The sequence below is a fragment of the Rhinoderma darwinii genome, chromosome 2 (genome assembly GCF_050947455.1).
Source record: "Rhinoderma darwinii isolate aRhiDar2 chromosome 2, aRhiDar2.hap1, whole genome shotgun sequence".
Taxonomy (NCBI): Eukaryota; Metazoa; Chordata; class Amphibia; order Anura; family Rhinodermatidae; genus Rhinoderma; species Rhinoderma darwinii.
Genome location: NC_134688.1, coordinates 183363724 through 183385463, shown reverse-complemented (window position 1 = coordinate 183385463; position 21740 = coordinate 183363724). Strand labels below are relative to the sequence as shown.

The 21740-nt window shown below is 39.0% G+C and overlaps 1 protein-coding gene across 1 annotated transcript in view; it reads right to left on the bottom strand.

Moving 5' to 3' along the window:
- Nucleotides 1-21740, bottom strand: part of OCA2 (OCA2 melanosomal transmembrane protein) — a 188814-nt gene that overhangs the window by 115489 nt on the left and 51585 nt on the right. Inside the window, exons 5-9 of the mRNA XM_075850311.1 lie at nucleotides 15801-15873; nucleotides 6711-6868; nucleotides 5939-6021; nucleotides 3852-4005; nucleotides 2280-2351 (exon numbers count right to left, since the gene is read on the bottom strand). Of these exons, the coding sequence (XP_075706426.1) occupies nucleotides 2280-2351; nucleotides 3852-4005; nucleotides 5939-6021; nucleotides 6711-6868; nucleotides 15801-15873 (540 nt within the window). The remainder of the gene's footprint in view (nucleotides 1-2279; nucleotides 2352-3851; nucleotides 4006-5938; nucleotides 6022-6710; nucleotides 6869-15800; nucleotides 15874-21740) is intronic.

The following is a 21740-nucleotide window of genomic DNA, read 5'->3' as shown; positions in this document are numbered from 1 at the left end:
ATTTATTTGCATCGTGCACAGAGAAATAAGTATTTGATCCCTTTGGCAAACAAGACCCTTAATACTTGGTGGCAAAACCCATGTTGGCAAGCACAGCAGTCAGACATTTTTGGTAGTTGATGAGGTTTGCACACATGTTAGATGGAATTTTGGCCCACTCCTCTTTGCAGATCATCTGTAAATCATTAAGATTTCGAGGCTGTCGCTTGGCAACTCGGATCTTCAGCTCCCTCCATAAGTTTTCGATGGGATTAAGGTCTGGAGACTGGCTAGGCCACTCCATGACTTTAATGTGCTTCTTTTTGAGCCACTCCTTTGTTGCCTTGGCTGTATGTTTCGGGTAATTGTCGTGCTGGAAGACCCAGCCACGAGCCATTTTTAATGTCCTGGTGGAGGGAAGGAGGTTGTCACTCAGGATTTGACGGTACATGGCTCCATCCATTCTCCCATTGATGCGGTGAAGTAGTCCTGTGCCCTTAGCAGAGAAACACCCCCAAAACATAATGTTTCCACCTCCATGCTTGACAGTGGGGACGGTGTTCTTTGGGTCATAGGCAGCATTTCTCTTCCTCCAAAAACGGCGAGTTGAGTTAATGCCAAAGAGCTCAATTTTAGTCTCATCTGACCACAGCACCTTCTCCCAATCACTCTCAGAATCATCCAGATGTTCATTTGCAAACTTCAGACGGGCCTGTACATGTGCCTTCTTGAGCAGGGGGACCTTGCGGGCACTGCAGGATTTTAATCCATTACGGCGTAATGTGTTACCAATGGTTTTCTTGGTGACTGTGGTCCCAGCTGCCTTGAGATCATTAACAAGTTCCCCGCGTGTAGTTTTCAGCTGAGCTCTCACCTTCCTCAGTATCAAGGATACCCCACGAGGTGAGATTTTGCATGGAGCCCCAGATCGATGTCGATTGACAGTCATTTTGTATGTCTTCCATTTTCTTACTATTGCACCAACTGTTGTCTCCTTCTCACCCAGCGTCTTACTTATGGTTTTGTAGCCCATTCCAGCCTTGTGCAGGTCTATGATCTTGTCCCTGACATCCTTAGAAAGCTCTTTGGTCTTGCCCATGTTGTAGAGGTTAGAGTCAGACTGATTAATTGAGTCTGTGGACAGGAGTCTTTTATACAGGTGACCATGTAAGACAGCTGTCTTTAATGCAGGCACCAAGTTGATTTGGAGCTTGTAACTGGTCTGGAGGAGGCTGAACTCTTAGGGTATGTGCACACACACTAATTACGTCCGTAATTGACGGACGTATTTCGGCCGCAAGTAGTGGGCCGAACACACTGCAGGGAGCCGGGCTCCTAGCATCATATTTATGTACGATGCTAGGAGTCCCTGCCTCGCTGCAGGACAACTGTCCCATACTGATTACAGTACGGGACAGTTGTCCTGCAGCGAGGCAGGGACTCCTAGCATCGTACATAAGTATGATGCTAGGAGCCCGGCTCCCTGCAGTGTGTTCGGTCCACTACTTGCGGCCGAAATACGTCCGTCAATTACGGACGTAATTATTGTGTGTGCACATACCCTTAATGGTTGGTAGGGGATCAAATACTTATTTCTCTGTGCACAATGCAAATAAATATATATATTTTTGACAATGTGATTTTCTTTTTTTTTTTTTATATATAATCTATCTCTCACTGGTAAAATTAACCTAGCCTAAAAATTCTAGACTGTTCACGACTTTGACAGTGGGCAAACTTACAAAATCAGCAAGGGATCAAATACTAATTTCCTCCATTGTATATAATTATATATATATATATAGTATGAACACAAAAACATTGAAGAAACGTCTAAATAAAGACAAACAGCAGGTACCTTTTGACATGTCAGTGACATTGAGCAAAAGAGAAAGTTTTCTTTCCGAACAGTTGCCCATTTATAGTGTTTTTAGTATAGACATAGACCAGGATTTTCTGCATTTAGAAGTGCCACATTGACTCCCCAGGTATATGTCAAAGTGACATGCCTCAGCACCCAGACCCCCACCAAATCTCTGAAATTGAGGGGCAGAAGTGCTCAGTTGAGCATTGTATCTTTTTGCTATAATCTGCTTTTTCCAGATCTCCCAAGAGCGCCAAGAATAGTGGCATAATAGAAAGTCTATGGCTCATACATAAATAACCCTGACTTTATGAGGAGAACTAAAGACTTCATCATTCTATCGGTGGGGGTCTCAGTAACCATACACCACTGATCAGAAATTGACATGTGACACTTTAATAATAGCAAAGGAAATACATTGAGTTTTACAACTTACATCACCAACTACTGCCAAAGCTGCAAGTGCAGCCAAGGAGCCCAACATAGCCGCTAGAGTTCTGTGGACAATCTAAAAACAGATAAATTGGGATTAAAAACTATAACACATTAGCACAATGAGTTGTCAGATTGAGGAAAAAAAACAAAACATTACCAATTTAAATAAATAAATTATAAATAAATACAGACAAATTGTAATGTCTTTACAAATGAAATTACTGAAAAAGAAGTTGACCACGATCTATCTATATGGGAACGGGGGATACCTCCAAATTACTAATATACGGTCATTGGCATGTCTGTGCTATTTATTCACACTGTAAGGGCATGCACATAGGAGTGCAGGAAACTAGCGCATGCACACTCTTTCCATGGATGTTGCGCTAGATTACTGACAGTATAAAGTTCCCAGATATTGACTGACGGGCTGGTTCCCGTTAGATACCTCCAATTTCAATTATAGTATACTATAGAGGAAGTATTAATTATAAAACTTAGCTTTTATTAAGCTTGAATAAAACATGGATCATCACATATTCTGTACAAACAAATATCGAAGAGGCAGCGGTATATCACTAGGCTTTGCGGACAGTATTACTATCTAGCATGCTTAGTCTGAATGCAGACCTGATAATAGATAGGACAGATATAGTGCACAGTAGTACTACAAGATTAAAAATGCTAGATAGTAATACTGTCCACAAAGCCTAGGGATATATACCGCTGCCTCTTTGATATTTATAGAGTACTGACAGGTTGTGTCATACGGCCCTTTGGCTCTGGCCATCTTAGGGATATGAGCGGCGGTGCTGTCACAGTAGAAGACTTGACTAATCAGGGGGCATGGCTTTACAGTGTGAATAAACTTCACAGAACTGCTAACAGTGTGTTACCCCTTTCCCATTTTTTAGTCAAGATTATATAGATTGCGAGGCCATCCCCTCTAAGCAACAAATGGAACATTTTTAAAATAAGGAATAATATTTTACGATTAATAAGTAATACATATTAAGACTTAAAAAGAAGTTAACATTTTATGAAGTAATTTTAATATAAGGTTCTTCAATGCATGTGAAGGGAGTCCCTGCGCTTTGTGTTTGCTACTTTATGTCATCTACTAGATTTTAAAATTCTCCAGACCTTCACAGGAAGGAACCAGTAACCATTTTACAGTAACATTAATTTCCCTTTAAAAAGTGAATTTCTACCCTTTAACACGGTCGTTTTTTAGTTTCAGAATTCTGTGCCGATTTCTTCTTAACAGAGTAATATGTCCAGGCAGGGATTGGGTGGGGGATAGATCGATAAATACATAAAACGCACAAATAATATATACCCACACAAGCCTGAAATTATGTGCTCACTCACACAAGCATATTGCAGCTCTGTATTTAATCTAGTAGTAACTGAAGTTGATCAGAGATTTTGTTGCGGCATGCACCATCGGATGCTATGTTATGGAACTATGCTTTGATGCTTCAAGATATTTTTGTAACAGAATACATAGAACAATAAGTGAGCATTATTTTTGTAATATGAGCAGCTTAATTGGAGTATTAACGAGTCTCACCTCAAATATGATTAACACATAAACCCCTGCTAAGATAACAGCTGCAAGCGTTACTTGGGTCTCAATGCTTGCACTAAGATACTGATGAGATACAGACAGCGGAACGAGGGGAGTCTCTTGTAGAAATGCTTGAATGTTTATTGAAATAGTTTCACTGGAAATGAAATACAAAAATTAGTCAGTAGAAATATATAATTAGTTTTAGTAGTCAAATAATGGAATGCAAAATCTACAGGTAGGAACATTTTATTCTTAGACTGCCTCATGTTATACTTTGATTTATATGAGTAAATGTTTTGCAGTTTAAATAAAACCTTAAAATCCAACTTATAAAAAATTTACATTTTGTTAAATTATCCCAATGCATCACTAATGAAAAATGTACAAACTTTGTAATAGGTACTGAATAAAAAAAATTGTCCTGCCTTTGTGTCTACAGCACTTAGGAATACCTATGAGTCTCTATGGTAACAAAATACAAAAATTGACGGTTAGCAAGAAGTAGGGGACAAATGGAAGAAGCTATTACTGCAGTTTGTAGTCTGTTACCATGGATACACATATTGGAGCAGTAGGCCCAGGGCCAGGACGATAGAAAATGTTTAAAATCAAGGCTATTTATAGCCTTTAATATAGTCATGGAGATTGTCCATGTACAGTAGTTTAAGGGTTTCATGTTCCTACAGACTGTCTAGTAACCCATCATTAAGAACCAACCCCTTTAGGTCAGGGCTCCACGGCACCATATTCTACAAGATCGCAGCACAAACTCACGAGATATGCCAGCAGCGGGTGTAGGAAGTTGGGGGAGCTCAATTAGATTTCTACAGTAAATGCATGACATCACTTGTACACATGCTATAGTATAGCACTGCACTCATATACGCAACTATTGCATGCATTTAAGGCCAGATCTCCACAGGGTTTAAAGTATAAAGTCACAAATTATTAACCCATGGTTGAAAACAGAAGTAAAAACATAATATTCATACACATCTTTAATGAACGCTGTGTGTATTTAACAATTGAGAGGGTCAATATGTTTTCAGAATATAAAAGTTATAAACTTTGTGGGGACTGTTACAGAATTTATAAGACAAGTATACTTCAGAGTCCTCACAAAATATCCCCTTCCAGGAAGCCACACGTGGGAGTTCCATGAGCTACATGTGGCTCCTGAGCCACTGGCTGAGATGCATAGTTTTAGACCTTATTCACACATTGCAGATTTGGTCAGTATTTAGAAGCCAAAATCATGCATGGAAGCAGAGAGAAGAATAAATCTTTCCATTTTATTTCCAGTGTATAGGATAGAGTCCTGGTTTTGGCTTCAAAATATGGACCAAATTTGCAACGTGTGAATGAATCACAGCTGCAGTATTAGAAGTCGCATAACACTCACCTGGTTAAACCCCACGGATAAATATGGCCAGAAATTTGTAACATTAACTGCTTAAGGCCTTCTTCACACACCTTTTTTCAGTCTTTTGAAACACATGTAAAAACCGAGATTGAGTTAAGTTTTTATTGGCGTTTATTGGAGTAGATGCATCAGTCTTTTCTTTATACTTTTCTCATTTTGAAACCACTTCTGGCTTTGGCTCAAAATAACTGGGCTAAAAACTGCCACAAAAACGGAATCAAAACTGTGTGTGTGAGTGATCTGGCCTCATTGACCCCAAAAGCACTACAAACAAAAAAGTTATGTATGAGGGCTCTCATATTACTACAGACTTTAAACTAACATCTCACAGCAGTGTTTTGGGCCCAAGAAAAGAAAACATGTAAAATGCCACTAAAACCACTAATATATGTTGTGTGTAAATCCAGCCCTAAATCTAGGTCACTATTGTGACTTCCTGAAAGCGGATTGCAGGTGACTCAAATCAACCAACCAGTTATCTCTAAGGGAACATTTAAGTGCTGGTGGCATGGATTCTATAAAACAGTTTACTACTTCCTATGCAGATTTGTCAAATACACAAAAAGATATTGCATGGCATCCTCGAAAAGACAAAGAATTGTTGAACTTGTGCACCATTTCTCTTTCCCCATGCAAAAACATCAATATGGTAAAAATAACTAACCTGTTTAATATCTCAAATGTTTTTTGTTTTACAATATGTTCCTTACGTCTTGAATTCAGAGCCAGAGTCCAGTTGTGTATAACCTGCAAAATATGTAATAGCTTACACGAAAACAAAAAATGTTGCTCATCGAATGCCATTTCAATCACATCCATTCTTTTAAAGAATATATTATAACCTCAGATACTATGACCTTCGGATTCCGTGACCTTCGGAACGCTATATTAAATTTGCCATTCTAGTAGGGGCGATAAAGGCAATTTTGTTGAGTTTAACAACTCTACCACTCAGGCTGAGAAAATTGTACATCAACTAATCCGAACAAGACATAAGATGCGGCAGTGTGAGGATACTCTTATCACCCTATTTGCACATTCGCAAGACTAGCTACTCTGTACATGAACACAATTAAACAAATCTACGCTATTTCTACTATTTGAATCAATATTTGAAGAGTGTCAAGGCACAGGCATGACATGTGCACAGAGCCTGTATGACGGCACAGAGTCTCCGTAGTAAAAAGCCGTAGGCACTCCTTGTCCTGCTACGTGGTGCCTCCATATGGCACCATATTATAGAAAGCTTTATGCTGATAAGGGGGGGGGGGCGGTCGACACCTCTAATGTGGCATCTGATAAAAGCAGATACATATTGGATCCGACAAGAAAAATAATCTCTGTATGGAAACAGACATACGGAGGTACAATATGGCCAGATGATACAGATAGTGTATACATACATATACACGTATTTTCTAAATACAGCTACCAACCTGTGTAGGTCGACGTCTCCTTGAAAATGGGTCATCAAGTTGCACAATTTGAATAAGGATATATTCATCATTACGTTGATCAATTAAGTCTCCAGCAAATGGACCATCAACTTCTAGCTTTAGAAGAGCAGAGTCTTTAAAGTCTGTAAGATTTGCAGCTTGTAGGCAATTGTTAAGGGTATATTGCTAGTAAACACTGTATCTACTTCATATATACTGTAAATGCTGGAGGAGCATAAAATACTTCAGGAGAGAGTGAACGAAAGAAAAATAAAGTGCGTTAGAAGCTTTTTTTCCATGCCGTTTTCAGCTTCGAGCAGGGAGGTAGCAGTCACACCTGGACCATGGTGCCTGAGGGGGTCCTCTGACACACAAGACACATCAGTATAAATGGGAGCCCTTTACATATTAGGCATTGGGTTGATGAACATGAAGTTACGCCTCTGAGTTTGACGGTCAGTGGATGGTATGTCAGCAAATAAAACCACATTACAGTACATTGTAGTCATACTTGGCTGATCAAGGGCAAGATTAGAGTTTTCGATAAGATACCGATGGAAGAAACAAAACATTTTTAGAATGGAAAAAAAAAATAAAAAAATATGTTGAATGTTGATTTTAACATGGAGGATTATTGGAATGATACATTTTATATAGATAGAACAAATATCTTATTTATTTATTTACACTGAGATCAATATTTATATGGCAGTATAAACAGGTGAGGAGGGAGTTAATGGCGAGAACAGGAAGATCTATTGCTGTGTAGATTGGTACAGGAACATGAAATTACAAGCGTGTGAGAAGGTACTTATAAAAAAAAAAAAAAAAAAAAAAAAGGATGACTCTGGGCACTGTGGTTGGCAATGTTATAGGGGAGAAGATAGAGATTTTATAGCAGATACAAGCCTTTGCCATATTTTTTATTTTATTTTTCGAATAATTTGAATAACTTTGCCCAATATTTGTTTTAAATGAATATTCATATTACTAAGGCTCTGTACTTGGAACTATACAGCTCACACACACAATAAAAAAAAGACACCCAGCAGTTCTATTGACTCATTCCTCCATCTTATAAAAGAACTAGATTACATGCGATTGCTCGTTGCTTTGTGCAGCTTAGATGAAAAAAACCATCAATAAATACATTCAAAATAGAAGTCCTAGGAAGAAAAGATAGAATTATATATGATTAGAACAATCATCTCACCCTGAGACATGCCATTAACTTGTTCTTCACCCAGAACAAAGTATTCTTTTACAAAAAATCCTCTTTTCCATATGCGATTGTGTCTATAATGTTTATAGTAGAACTACAGATGTGTCCTACCTCAACTTCTTTAAGGCCTTGTTCACACAGTACAGATTTGCTGCAGAATTTGCATTTATTCTTTTTAAGCCAAAACAAGGAACGGAACCTAAATAGAAGAACTTTACAAAGAAAGGCATTATCAGTCTGCTATTCTGGATCCAATTTTGGTTATGGTTTAAAAAAAATGCTCACAAAATCTGCGGCAAGTCTGCACTGTGTGAACAAGGCCTAAATCCAGGATGTGTGGCCCGAAATGTTAATCATGTAAAAAAAAAACAACTGACTGATACCTTTGACTAATATCATCTATCACCTATAGAATTTAAAGTATACTTCTTTTACTGGTTAGCAGTGATGGATGCCTCTGACTTACGCAATTTGTCGGCTATTCGTCACCCATAGCGACTCAGGTTAAAAAAAACAAACCACATGTTAAATGTTTTATTTTTTGACTTGATGGCACAAGTATTGAATTGGTATCATAAAAATTGTATAACACCACAATTCAAGAAAAGTTAAAGGTGGACACATCTGTGAGTGCAATTCTAGATAACAAGAATGGTAGACTGTAGCTACAATATACAATAAACCGAAAACCATTAGTCTTCAAAAGTATTGGGGAAAATACTGGTTTTAACCCTTTGCCACCGCCTTCCAAAAGCCATAAACTTATTTTCCCATCAACATAACCGTAGGAGGGCTTGTTTTCTTGCGGAGGAGTTGTAGTTTTTAATGGCTTCATTTATTGTACCATATAATGTACTCGGAAAACTTCTTTGTGGAATGTAATGGGAAAAAAAAAAAAGTGATTGATTCCTCCATTGTTTTTGGGTTTTATTTGTACAGCATTCTCCATGCGGTAAAAATGAGGTGTTAACTTTATTCTGCGGGTCAATATGATTACAGCAATATCAAAAGTTATATAGTTTATGTTTTACTATTAATACAAGGAAAAATCGATGTTAAAAAAAAAAGTTTTTTGTGTCATTCATAAAGTTTTTTTTGTAAATGTCAATGGAGCGGTGGAGGGCAAGCTGTAGATTATATTGTTACATTCTAAATTATGTTCACTTTTTATTCCATTTTTTTCTGCATCAAAAGTGACAAAAACAGCAATTTGGGTAGTTTTTGTATTGCGATCATCCTGTGGGTTAAATAATAATGTTCTATTGTAAAAAGTTTGGACTTTTGCGGACACAGATTACCAATTGTATGATTTTTTTTTTTTACATTACTTAAGGTGAAAAACATGAAAATAATTTTATTTTGGAACTTGATAGGTTAAATTTTTTTGGACATGACTAAAACCTGACATTTTTGGTCCCCCTAGGGAACTCGAACAAGCGATTGTTTTAAATATATATTGTAGTGTATCGTAATTTTTTAATAAGAGCACAAATATGGCAGACCTTCATTAGGCCCCAGACTGCCGTCGCAATCATCAGCACCCCAAGACTGCATCGCACCGGGCGATGGGGTGACAGAGGTTGTTAAACAGCCAGGATTGGAGTTCTCAGATACCAACCGTTGCAGTAAAGTGGCAGCTGTAACATACAGTCGACAGCCGCTGAGTATGGAACGGGCTCAGCCTTTTAGTCCATGACGTACAGTTACATTAAATGTCTGGATGGGGGTTAAAAAGAAAAAAGTGTATTACATTAAAAAAGGGTTGTCACACAGGGCCAACCTTTTTCATATTGAAGCTGTCTATGTAATACAGCTCTCCACTCTGGCTAAAAGAGTTCCATAGTGGGGGACCCTCCTTAAAGAGATCCTTATGGAATGGGGTTCTTTTGATGAGACAACCGTTTTTACAGCTGTACCTGATATAAATTTTTGGGGTATGGACATGTATCAGTATTGTTAGGATCTCACAACGAGTTATGAAATTCATGTTCTAATGGCAATTTTTTAAATGCTAACCACTCACATACATACTATGCATGCACACAATACCACAATATATATGTCAGGACTATAAAGGTCAGTACAATTTTTTTGCGCTGATTTTAATGTGGGAACTTTGTAAAAAAAATTAAGAAATCTTTCAAGCAATTACAGTTTGTAGTAAAATCTAGTGTTAAAAAGGCTTGTATAAAGCTTTGATTATGATAAATACAGTTGTGGTATACGGAGCGTAGCCGACTTTCTAAATTTAGAAGCAAATTAGCAAGTATGGGAAGAACAGGATGTCTACAGTTTGTCAGCGTAATGAAAGGGGAAAGAAATTCAAATTAAAGTCAAAGTGCAATTTGCTATTATTTGTACTAGTAAGTTATAATCCTGCTTTAATAAGGAAATGGGTAAGGAGAAGATCACAGATTCAAGATGAGGAGAAAGTCAATTATAAATTGTTTTCTAGCATGGAATATCTACTGGAGTAGATTGAGATCATGGCTGAAATCAAATGTACTATAAAGAACAGTATTGTTAAAGAGGCTCTGTCACTAGTTTATTAATTCCCTATCTCCTAACTAATATAATAGCCGATAACTACAGTGTCCTTTGGTTTTAAAAAAATACGTATGATTTGCAAAGTTCTGTGCATTCTTCTAAATATGCTAATGTGCCTCTAATAGCCAAATAGGAGGGGACTCTTTTTCACTCTGGGCAGTGTAATATTTCCTGTATGATGCTGTCCAATCAGCGCACAGCTCCTACCCTTTCCTACCCAGCAACACAGCGTGATATTACAGTATACAGCCTCCATTCTCAACTGTGTATTTAACTAGTCATATCTCCGGTTGTGTCACAGCTAGAACTGCGATCCTGGTGCCATATGAAAGATTAGCATTTCCTCTTTCATATGCCACCAGAACCACTGTTCTAGGTATGGCTGTTTGAAGTGACCCCCCCCCCCCCCCCATACATTGTTATCACGTCGGCAGGGCATCTTCCTGTTTACACAGGGAGATGTGCTGCCAAAAACGATAATAGTTTAGGCATTTGAATCCATGCAATCAGCCTATGCACGGGCGTCTGCTCGTTCATCAGCTGATCGTTGCCCTGTTTATCGGGAACAAGCGTCGTGTGAACGCTCGTTTGCCAAATAATTGGCCTTTGTAAAAGAGCCTTTTGTGGCTATAGTTGCACCCTTGCAATCAAAATATTTTACAGTTCTAAGGTTTAACAAATGTATCTGGACTCTTATATAAACCGTACATAAAAGATTTTGAAATGATACCTAGAACAGCTACAGTAATGTGGATTAACTGATACTTACATGGCAGAAAGCCCCCAACTAAACAAAGTGCTCACTCTGCTATTTACTGCTATCTGCCTAAGAATGGGGATTTGGGGCCTTATTTTCAGGGGTTTCAGATGATTAACCCCACAACTGTTATAACTTGTCCAAATCGACCACCATAAATATACTAAAAAGGTTGTTGGAATACATTATATGAAAGAAAACTAGGGCTACTGAAGTACTAAGTACATTATATATATATAAATATACATATATATATATATATATATATATATATATATATGTAAAACCATATAATTGCTTTACAAATCAAATAAATCTTACTGCCACCCGCATGTACTAAGTGTCTATTCACAAGGCACTTATTAGGAGGCAGAAAATACGAGGCTGATTTCAGGCATTATTAGAGCTGATTTTCAAAGGTTTTTTTATCAACTCAAAATAGGCTTCAAAAACGTTTATAAAAATATGCTTTATAAAAGTTACACTTCTTGAAATGTTTTAAAAGGAAATTTTATTTTTGCAGTGTCTTAATTTAGCAGCGTAAAAATACGCCTCCTAAAAACCTACACAATGTATTACCCATTGAAATCAATATTTACACTCCGAAATGCGCCTGAAAGTAAGCCGTGTGAATAAGCCCTTAGGGGCCTTTTACACCAGGCCATTTTGGCCATAACAATGAGCACCGACCAACCAGACAACTCGTTGATCAGCGCTTGTTTCTTCCTTTCACAAGGAGCTATTATCAGTATTAATGTATGGGGACGAACAGGGAAACGTGCTGCCGACTATCGTTTCTGCAGCAGAAAATTATAAAATCGATTGGCCAATGAACGAGACTTTGCTCATTCATCGGCTGATCGTTGCCCAGTTTACATCAGGGCTATGAGCGTTCTGTGATTTGTCGTTAGCCAATAGTTGGCCCGTGCAAAAGGGACTTTACTTAAAGAGGCTCTGTCACCACATTATAAGTGCCCTATCTCCTACATAAGGAGATCAACGCTATAATGCAGATAACAGCAGTGCTTTTTATTAAAAAAAAACGATCTGTTTTCACCACTTTATTAGCGACTTTAGATTTATGCTAATGAGTTGCTTAATGCCCAAGTGGGCGTGTTTTTACTTTAGACCAAGTGGGCGTTGTACAGAAGAATGTGTGACGCTGACAAATCAGCGTCATGCACTCCTCTCCATTCAGACAGTGCATAGGGATCCTGCTAGATCCTTATGTGCTGTCTTATACTAACACATTAACAATACTAAAGTGTTTAGACAGTGAATAGACATTCCACGGGATGTCCATTCACAATCCCTGCACTTCGTTACTGTTTCTGTGGTAGTTACAGCAGAGCAAGTGTAATCTCGTTGTAACCTGTTATCTACAACGTAATCTCGCGAGATTATACTTGCTCTGCTGTAAGTACCACAGAAACAGTAACGAAGTGAGCGCAGGGATTGTGAATAAACATCCCGTGGAATGTCTATTCACTGTCTAAACACTTCAGTATCGTTAATGTGTTAGTATTAGGGCGGATTTACACGAGCGTGTGCGTTTTTCGCACGCAAAAAACGCGGCATTTTCCGTGCACAAAAGGCACTTAACAGCTCCGTGTGTCATGATAATATGGTGCACGGCTGCGTGCTTTTCGCGCAGCCGCCATCATTATGACACTGTTTGTAAACAGAAAAGCACGTGGTGCTTTTCTGTTTGCAATCATAGTTTGCCTGCTGTTGCACGAATCACGCACGTCCCACGGAGGTGCCTCTGTGTGGCATGCGTGATTTTCACGCACCCACTGACTTCAATGGGTGTGTGATGCACAAAAAACGCAGAAATATAGGACCTGTCATGAGTTTTACGCAGCGGACTTACGCTGCGCAAAAATCACTGACAGTCTGCACTGCCCCATAGACTAGCATAGGTCCGTGCGACGCGCGTGTAAATCCGCCCTAAGACAGCACATACTGATCTAAAAAGATCCCTATGTGCTGAGGAAATGAATGGAAAGAATTTGTCAGCGTCATACACTCCCCTGTACAACGCCCACTTGGTCTAAAGTAAAAACACGCCCACTTGGGCATTAAGCAACTCATTAGCATAAATCTAAAATCGCTAATAAAATGGTGAAAATAGATCGTTTTTCTAAATAAAAAGCACTGCTGTCACCTACATTATAGCGCCAATCTCCTTATGTAGGAGATAGGGCACTTATAATGTGGGGACAGAGCCTCTTTAATGACCACATCTCCACAAAACCAAGCCTATTTTTGCACAACTCAGCAGCTTTCAGAGTCTCTAAAGGGATTAGGGATTTGGAGGTGGGTGGATAAAAACAGGTTTTAACTAGGTCTATTTGAGACTTTTGAAATATCAATCCTGGGCAAGGCCATTTGATTTCTGTTTCAATGAAAGATGTGGAGTGAAGGCTTGCTCAGCTATGCATACACAATAGATGACATGCTGCACACAGAATCATAAGTGGAACTGTGCAATTATCGCTACATAAACAACATTATCATATACATTGAAATATATCAGTATTGAGTAAAAATATGTACTGTATATTGAGTTGGAGGGAATTGAAAACAGAGGATTGAAGCTAAAAAAAAAACCCCTCAAAGACAGGTCTACACATTCAAAATGACAACACCTTTTTGTTCAAAGAAGAAAAGGAGCTTTAAAAAAAATACCAAAAACACAATGCATCTTTAATACATCTCATTGACGGCATTGTCCTTCCATGACAAGCAGATCTTTATCAGCAAGAGGGAACTCATGTCACTGTAGCATGTTTGAGAGCATTTTTTTTTTGTAATCTGGACCATTGTCTCCCTTTGTTACAATAACCAGACATTTAGAAAATCGCAATAACCATAGGTAATAAGTATTACAGCTCTTTGAATAGAACACAATTTTCAGTATTAGAATAACGCACAGCCAGGCAACATAATACCACCTTCCAGTGCCATATATCCTGCCTTTGCTATACTTTCAAATAAATACAGTTTTGTTTTATACGCGAACATATATACAACTTCATTGGGACCGAAGACCAGTTTTTTGTGCTTCCGATCTGTGGTCTAGTCAATTGCTGCCTCACTACAGCCTGTTGCCGCTTATCTGCATACCAAACCTGGACTGTAAAGACCCTTTTACACAAGCTAATTATCGGGCAAACACTCGTTCATATAACGCTCGTTCCCAATAGTTGCCCTGTGTAAACAAGGTAGCGTTCAGCAGATGAACGAGCAAACGCTCATCCGTCGGCTGATCGTATCGTTATAAAAATGAAAAATATTACCGCTGTCGGCAGCACATCTCCCTGTGTATGCAGGGAGACGTGCGCCGACGTGATAATTATGTACGGGGACTAGCGATCGGAGTAATGAACGCTCGTCCCCATACTAGCTCCTTGTGAAAGGAGCACATGAGACGATCAGAGCAGTCTCGTTGTTCGGTGCTCCCGTGTAAGAGGACCTTTACGTGACTACTGTTGCAATTAGCACCCTCCTGCCTCAGCCATATCTTGACTCCATATCTGCTGCAGATCTTGACTACTATATTTACACAGCACATTTATTGAGCTCAGGAGATTTCACGTGCCTCAAAGTTTTGGAATTTAATGTGATAAAACAAACACCAGGTGTTAATGGTTCAGAACCTCTACATTTTATGGAGTAATAGTGTCAATAGTCTACGGCGCCATGCTGTAATCCTCCGAATTCATGCAAAGGTTTTTTTACTGACGGATTTTGTATGAACCCAACAGAAGATAATCCCATGCACTGTTGGGTGTTGTACTATGGAGGTATTCTTCTTGACTATTACTCCTTAATACTGCACTGTATGGAGGGCAACACATGGCAGCACACAGTTCTGTAGCTTGGAGCCACAGGGACTCAAAATTTGCTATGCCAAATCATAATCACATTGAAAAGCTTTAATGAAACTTGAATTCTGTGAGCACTCTAAGGGTAAGTCCAAATGGAGCGGCCCTGACCCATTCACGATGCGGCACCATGTTCGGCGCGGTTGTCAAATAGCCTGTTAATGGCCGCGTGTTATTGCAGGTAAAACGGCCCTTTACCTGCAAAATCCTGCAGTCATTAATACACCCTTTATGGCTGCATAATTTTGCAGGTAAAGGGCCGTTTCCCCACAATAACACACGGCCATTAATAAGCTATTTGACAGCCGCAACCAAACTTGCTGCCTGTGCGGTTGCTGGCCGCATCACGGCTGGGTAAGAGTCGCTCCGTTTGGGCTCACCCTTATACAAGTTTACATTCATACACTCCAAAACACAAATTAACATTATTTGTCAAACACATTTAATAGAAGTTTTCAATCTGGAGAGAGAAATGAAGTGGGGGGTACACACAAGCTTTTTATATATTTCAATAAGCGCATGGTCATTTGGATTAGATCCAAATGAGGAACAGTGTTTGTGAACCAAGTAATTTTCTACTTTAAAATTAATTCTGCAGAGGGTGATCTCAGACAGACTTAAATTAAACTACATTACACTCTGAGGAAAGAAAATAGCAAATTACAAAAGGATACTGTAGCTTTCCAGAGATGAGAGGGCCAACATCTGCCAAGGGTTACTTTTATCAGAGTAAGTGCTAAATAATATCTGCAGCAATATGACAAACATGTAATTAAATGATGTATGCACAGAAAATGTATTTGCATCAAAGTAATCACCACAGTATAAGGCCGAATTCACACGAGCGTGTTCGGTCCGTGTTACATGGTCCGTATGTCGACCGCATTTCCCGGACCGAACACACTCCAGGGAGCCAGGCTCCTAGCATCAGTTATGTACGATGCCAGGAGTCACTGCCTCGCTGCGGGAAAACAGTCCCGTACTGTAATCCTGTTTTCAGCATGGGACGGTAGTTCGGCAGGGAGGCAGTGACTACTGGCATTGTACATAACTATGATGCTAGGAGCCCGGCTCCCTGCAGTGTGTTCGGTCTGGGAAACTCGGCCGACATGCGGATTGTATATCATGGACCGAAAACGGTCGTGTGCATGGGGTCTAATCAGATTTCACCACTTTGCCACTCCGTAAATAGGTGTAACATAATATAAAAAGGCTTTCTTTGAATTTACCCTTATTCATACTTAGTGTTAGTTAGAACATACCAATCATTTTGTAGTACAAATGGACGGGGGGGGGGGGGGACGACGACAAAGACTGTGATTAGCCATTTACAGATACTTCAGCATAATGAAAAATTACTTGATGATTGTTTTTATTAGAAGATGGTTAAGATTAACAGTCCAGAAAACCATAAATTAATAGTTATCACATGCCATTTGAGTTCAGAGCCTATATAAAAACAGATGACAGTCATGCCATTAACAGTTTTTACAAATAAAAACAGGACGATATTAATGTTGTAATCGGAATTAAAAAGAAAACCATAAGGATGTTTATCCGCTGTAATATATACACTTTCTGTATAGATATAAATTTATGCACTAAAATTTTCCATGTATTGAGCCAGCACACAGAATGCAACAGCTTATTTAAACGAATACATTGTCCATCTGGTCTTCAATGTAGGCAGAGTTGGTGGCTGCCTCTGGCACCACGGGGAGGAGGACAGCTTTAACACGTTCTTATCTTATATTTAGCAACATTTAATTTCCACCCAAGAGGAATGAAAGCGTAAGGGATTGGATATTCATGTCGCTTTACTATATGAATGTTCCGTTTGACCCTTTCCTGTCATAGCCATTTTTTTATTTTTGTTTTCATTTCTTCCTCCCCACCTTTCAAAAGCCATAACTGTTTTATTTTTCAGTCAAAGCCATATGAGGGCTTGTTTTTTGCAGGACGAGTTGTAGTTTTTTCACAGCACCATTTATTGTAGCATACAATCTATTGGAAAACTGGAAAAAAAAATTGTGTGTGTGATGGAATTGGAAAAGAACAGCGATTCCTCAATCTTTTGAGGAATTTCCTTGTTGCAGCTTTCACCATACGGTAAAAACTGTATGTTACCTTTGTTCTACCAGTCAATACGATTGCGGTGATACCAAATTTAGTTGTTTTTTTTTTTTTGTTTTTTTTTAAGTCTTTCTACTTTTACAAGGAAGAAACTAATTTTTAAAATTAAAATTTGTGTTTTGTCGCCACATTCTCAGAACAGAACGATTTTGGGTTACACAAGACTTTTTGATCACTTAATTTCATTTTTTGTGGAATATGAAGTGACCAAAATACAGCAATTCTGGCATTTTCTTTTTTTGTGGCATTCATCGTGTGCGTTAAATAATGGTATATTGTAATAGTTCGGACACTTACAGATGCGGCGATACCAATTTTGTTTATTTTTTACATTACTTTAGAGGAAATATGGGAAAAGGATTTTATTTTTTTTAAATAGATTTTTTTCACGCTACTAAAATAAAACCACTTTATTTGACACATTTTATTAGTCCCCTTAGGGAACTTAAACCAGCGATCATTAAATTGCTGGTACAACACACTGCAATACTAATGTATGGCAGTATATTGTCATTTTTACAGCCCCCTCTTTCTAAATGATTGATCGCAGCATTTAAGGGGTTAAACGGCCAGGAACAGCGTGATTGCTGTTCCTGGATGTTAGACCCGGGTGACCGCGGTAAGACAACCCCTGCGTACGGACCGGGCTCAGCAGGTGAGCCCGCTCCAAACCACCTGCCACACCACGACATACAGGAACAGGTTAAAATGCACATGCATACAGTATAGCAGTCTTATTGCTCTATACAAGCTCATGGTTGTTTGGAGCTATAATGTTCATCTAAGTTTCCAAGACCCTACTGTACCTCAGATGTCACATGGAGTTTTTTTTCTGTTGGATTCGGGCAGAATTATTATTATTTTTTTAGATCTGTGAAAACCCATTAACTACTGGACCTATTTGACATTAAAAGGAATCTGTCATTTGAGAGCAGCATAAAGTAGTGCCAGGGAACCCGATTCGAATGCTCTATTACTTACTTGTCAATGATCAGTCATTTTTATAAAAATACTTTATATGTAGGCTGTATTCATAAGCTTTAGCTAGCCCCACCCACCAGCCGCTGATTGACAGCTTTTTCTCCAAAACTTAGGTAATCTGCCCTAAAATGGTCTTTTCTTAGGTGAACAACTACTAGTGATGTGAAGTTCTGTTCCGCTAAGGAAAAAATCTGAATAAGGGATGGGCTTTTTGTTCCGATCAGCCTGTTTGAGTCATTTTCGTAGAGTTGTCTGACAATATTTTTACATTCGCCCCTTTTAGATAGGGACCTGCTGATTGAAGAGCCCAGAGAACTGCCATTAGCTCTTTGCAATTTGAGGAGTTTCCTTGGATGTTTTGTTTCAAAAAGTGTCCTGAACTACTAATTCCTTTAAAGAGGCTCTGTCACCACATTATAAGTGGCCTATATTGTACATGATGTGATCGGCGCTGTAATGTAAACTACAGCAGTGTTTTTATTTAGCAAAACGATCATTTTTTCGGGAGTTATGACCTATATTATGCTAATGAGTTTCTCAATGGACAACTGGGCGTGTTTTACTATATGACCATGTGGGCATTGTGGAGAGAAGTGTATGACGCTGACCAATCAGCGTCATACACTCCTCTCCATTCATTTACACTGCAGATCGCGATATAGCTATATTGCCATGTGCAGTCACATAAACACACTATAACGCTACTCATGTGTCAGGACAATAAATATACATTACCTCCAGCCAGGACGTGATGTGTATTCATTCTCCTGACCACTTCTGTAGCGTCTGTGATTTACAGCACAGCGAGATCTCGCTGTGAAAGACAGTTTACAGCGTAATCTCGCGAGACTACGCCTGCTATGCTGTAACTCACAGAGACGCTACAGAATTGGTCAGGAAAATGAATACACATCACGTCCTGGCTGGAGGTAATGTATATTCATTGTCATGACACATGAGTAGCGTTATAGTGTGTTTATGTGACTGCACATAGCGATATAGCTATATCACTATCTGCAGTGTAAATGAATGGAGAGAAGTGTATGACGCTGATTGGTCAGCATCATACACTTCTATCCACAACGCCCACTTGGTCATATAGTAAAACACGCCCAGTTGTCCATTGAGAAACTCATTAGCATAAAGCTAATATAGGTCATAACTCCGTCAAAAATGATCGTTTTTCTAAATAAAAAAACACTGCTGTAATCTACATTACAGCGCCAATGATATCATGTACAAGATAGGCTACTTATAATGTGGTGACAGAGCCTCTTTAAGTGAGCTCCCCACCCCCAGTGCCTGGTGTCTGTAGTCAAAATTTGACCAGGGGAGACCCTTTTTAGGTTGTATCCACCATAGTAGGAATTCCAGTCTTTTCAGGAAGAAGCACCTTCTGGTCTAACCCTAAATTTGACCCGTCCCACTGATTCAATACCTCTAGCTAAAGAGGACCTGCAGTTACTTGAGCACAAGGAACACCGTGAATTAACCCAGGAGAGACTTTTCCCTGTGGTTGGAAATTAGGGATTGCTACAGCACAGAGTTGACTGAATGAGTTTGCGTCATCCTTCTCCAGGCAAAAAGTATTTCTGCACCCTGGAACACGGATTTCTGGAATTATATTCTTGGTCTTAAAATCTTCTGAAATCCTTTAAGATTTTCAGAGTCCATGAAATTTGAAGCTGAACTAACTTTGGTGACTTTCCTACCAGCAGAAAGTAATCTAGATATGGAATAAAAATGCTTTCCTCTTCTCTTATGTGGGCTGCCATCTCTGCGACTATTTTTGTGAAAACATAAGGGGCTATGGAGATTTCAAATGATAGAGCACAGAACTGAAGATGCTTTATGTTGGATCGATAATGTACAGCCACCTGCTAAAATTCCTGGAGCAAGCCCGATATGTATGGTTATAAGCAGGTAAGCGTCTTAAATCGATTGATGGCATGAAACATTTTGGAGAGAACAGGTTTATTGTGGATTTTATGGTCTCCATTTGAACTTTTGATAGATAGGAAATTTGTTTAGGGGTTTGAGATTGCGAATTTTCTAGAAAGTGCCGATTGACTATCAGTAACAGGGATGAATGAAATTCCTAACTTTCCTCTTTTAGCAGAACTGGCACCAAAACTCCTTTCCCTATGAGAGCATCTACTGTTACAACCATTGTAGATAGAACCCTTTATTTTTCTTGGAGAATCTCCATCTTCCACCATCTTCTATTTTACACTACGAATTACATTTTCTGGAGAGACCACAAAAACAATCTATTTTTTTTAGGATTGCAATTTGAGAAAAGCCTTCTTCCTGTCTTCCACTTTATGGAGAAGATCGTGCAGAACAGATCCAAAACGAAAAATTCCCTTCATATGGTGCGGCACAAAAAAAGTTTTTGGATCCTGCACCCCCAACCAATTTTTAAGCCATAGAGTTAATTTTGCTTCATTTGATAGAGCAGTAGATCTTGCAGATAGCCTAAGAGCATCTGCAGACACATCAGGCCAGCAGGTTCTCATGGGGCTCTGATTTAAATAGGAGTCTCCAGTTGGTTAAGCCAAATAAGGAGGGATATGGCCTCAACACAAGTTGAGGCTATACTTGGCTTAAAAGCTGCCAAAGACTACCAGGTCTTTCTGAGGAAGTGGTCTGCCTTCTTGTCCATTGGATCCCTCAAGAACCCCATATTTTCAAAGGGATACTTTAGCTATGGGACTGTGTCCTTTTGGGGATGTGTCCAAGGAAGCAGTTTCCCCTTCATTAAACTTTTTCTCTTCAACTGATCTTGGAATAAATACCTTCTGTTTTTTTCCCATTCTTTGAAGATTAATAACCAAAGGTTCTTGTGAATGGGGAAAAGTCGCTTACATCTGGATTCTAATCCCTCAAAAACGATATATGGAGTTGATCTATTCGCTCATAACTTGTCCCCTCTTATTGTAGCCCTGACTGCATTAAGCAATGGTTTGGTTTCTTCAGGGGGAAAGACTAGTTTCCCCAGAGTTATCCATTTTCCGACAGCCTTTCATCTTCAGAACTAGAAGCTGAAGAGACATTAACCGCTGAGTAAGTACTCAGACATCAGATCATTTGCGTAAAGATTTAAGGGATTTGTGTACTTTTATCATAGATCTCATGTTTCAATAGGGAAAGAGAAATTTCAGAAACCATTTTATTAATAAAGGCTGAACATGTGGAATTTTCAGTAAGAAGTAAACCGTTTCTTACTACAAATTTAACATTCTCTGGTGCGACTTTTAAATAAGGACTTTCTAGGGCCATCTTCCCCTAACATAAATATTCATAATAAGCATTAGATGTGTATATGGAATATCAAAATATAAAGACTTGCCACCCCAATAGTGCGACTATCCATGGTACAATGCTTGGGGTATGTAGGGGTCCATCAGAAGTATCGCACTTGTTTCACTCTACAAAGGCCTTTATGGACCGGTGAGGTCACAGTATTTTGTGGCTGCCTGAAGCGAAGATAAGCTGGC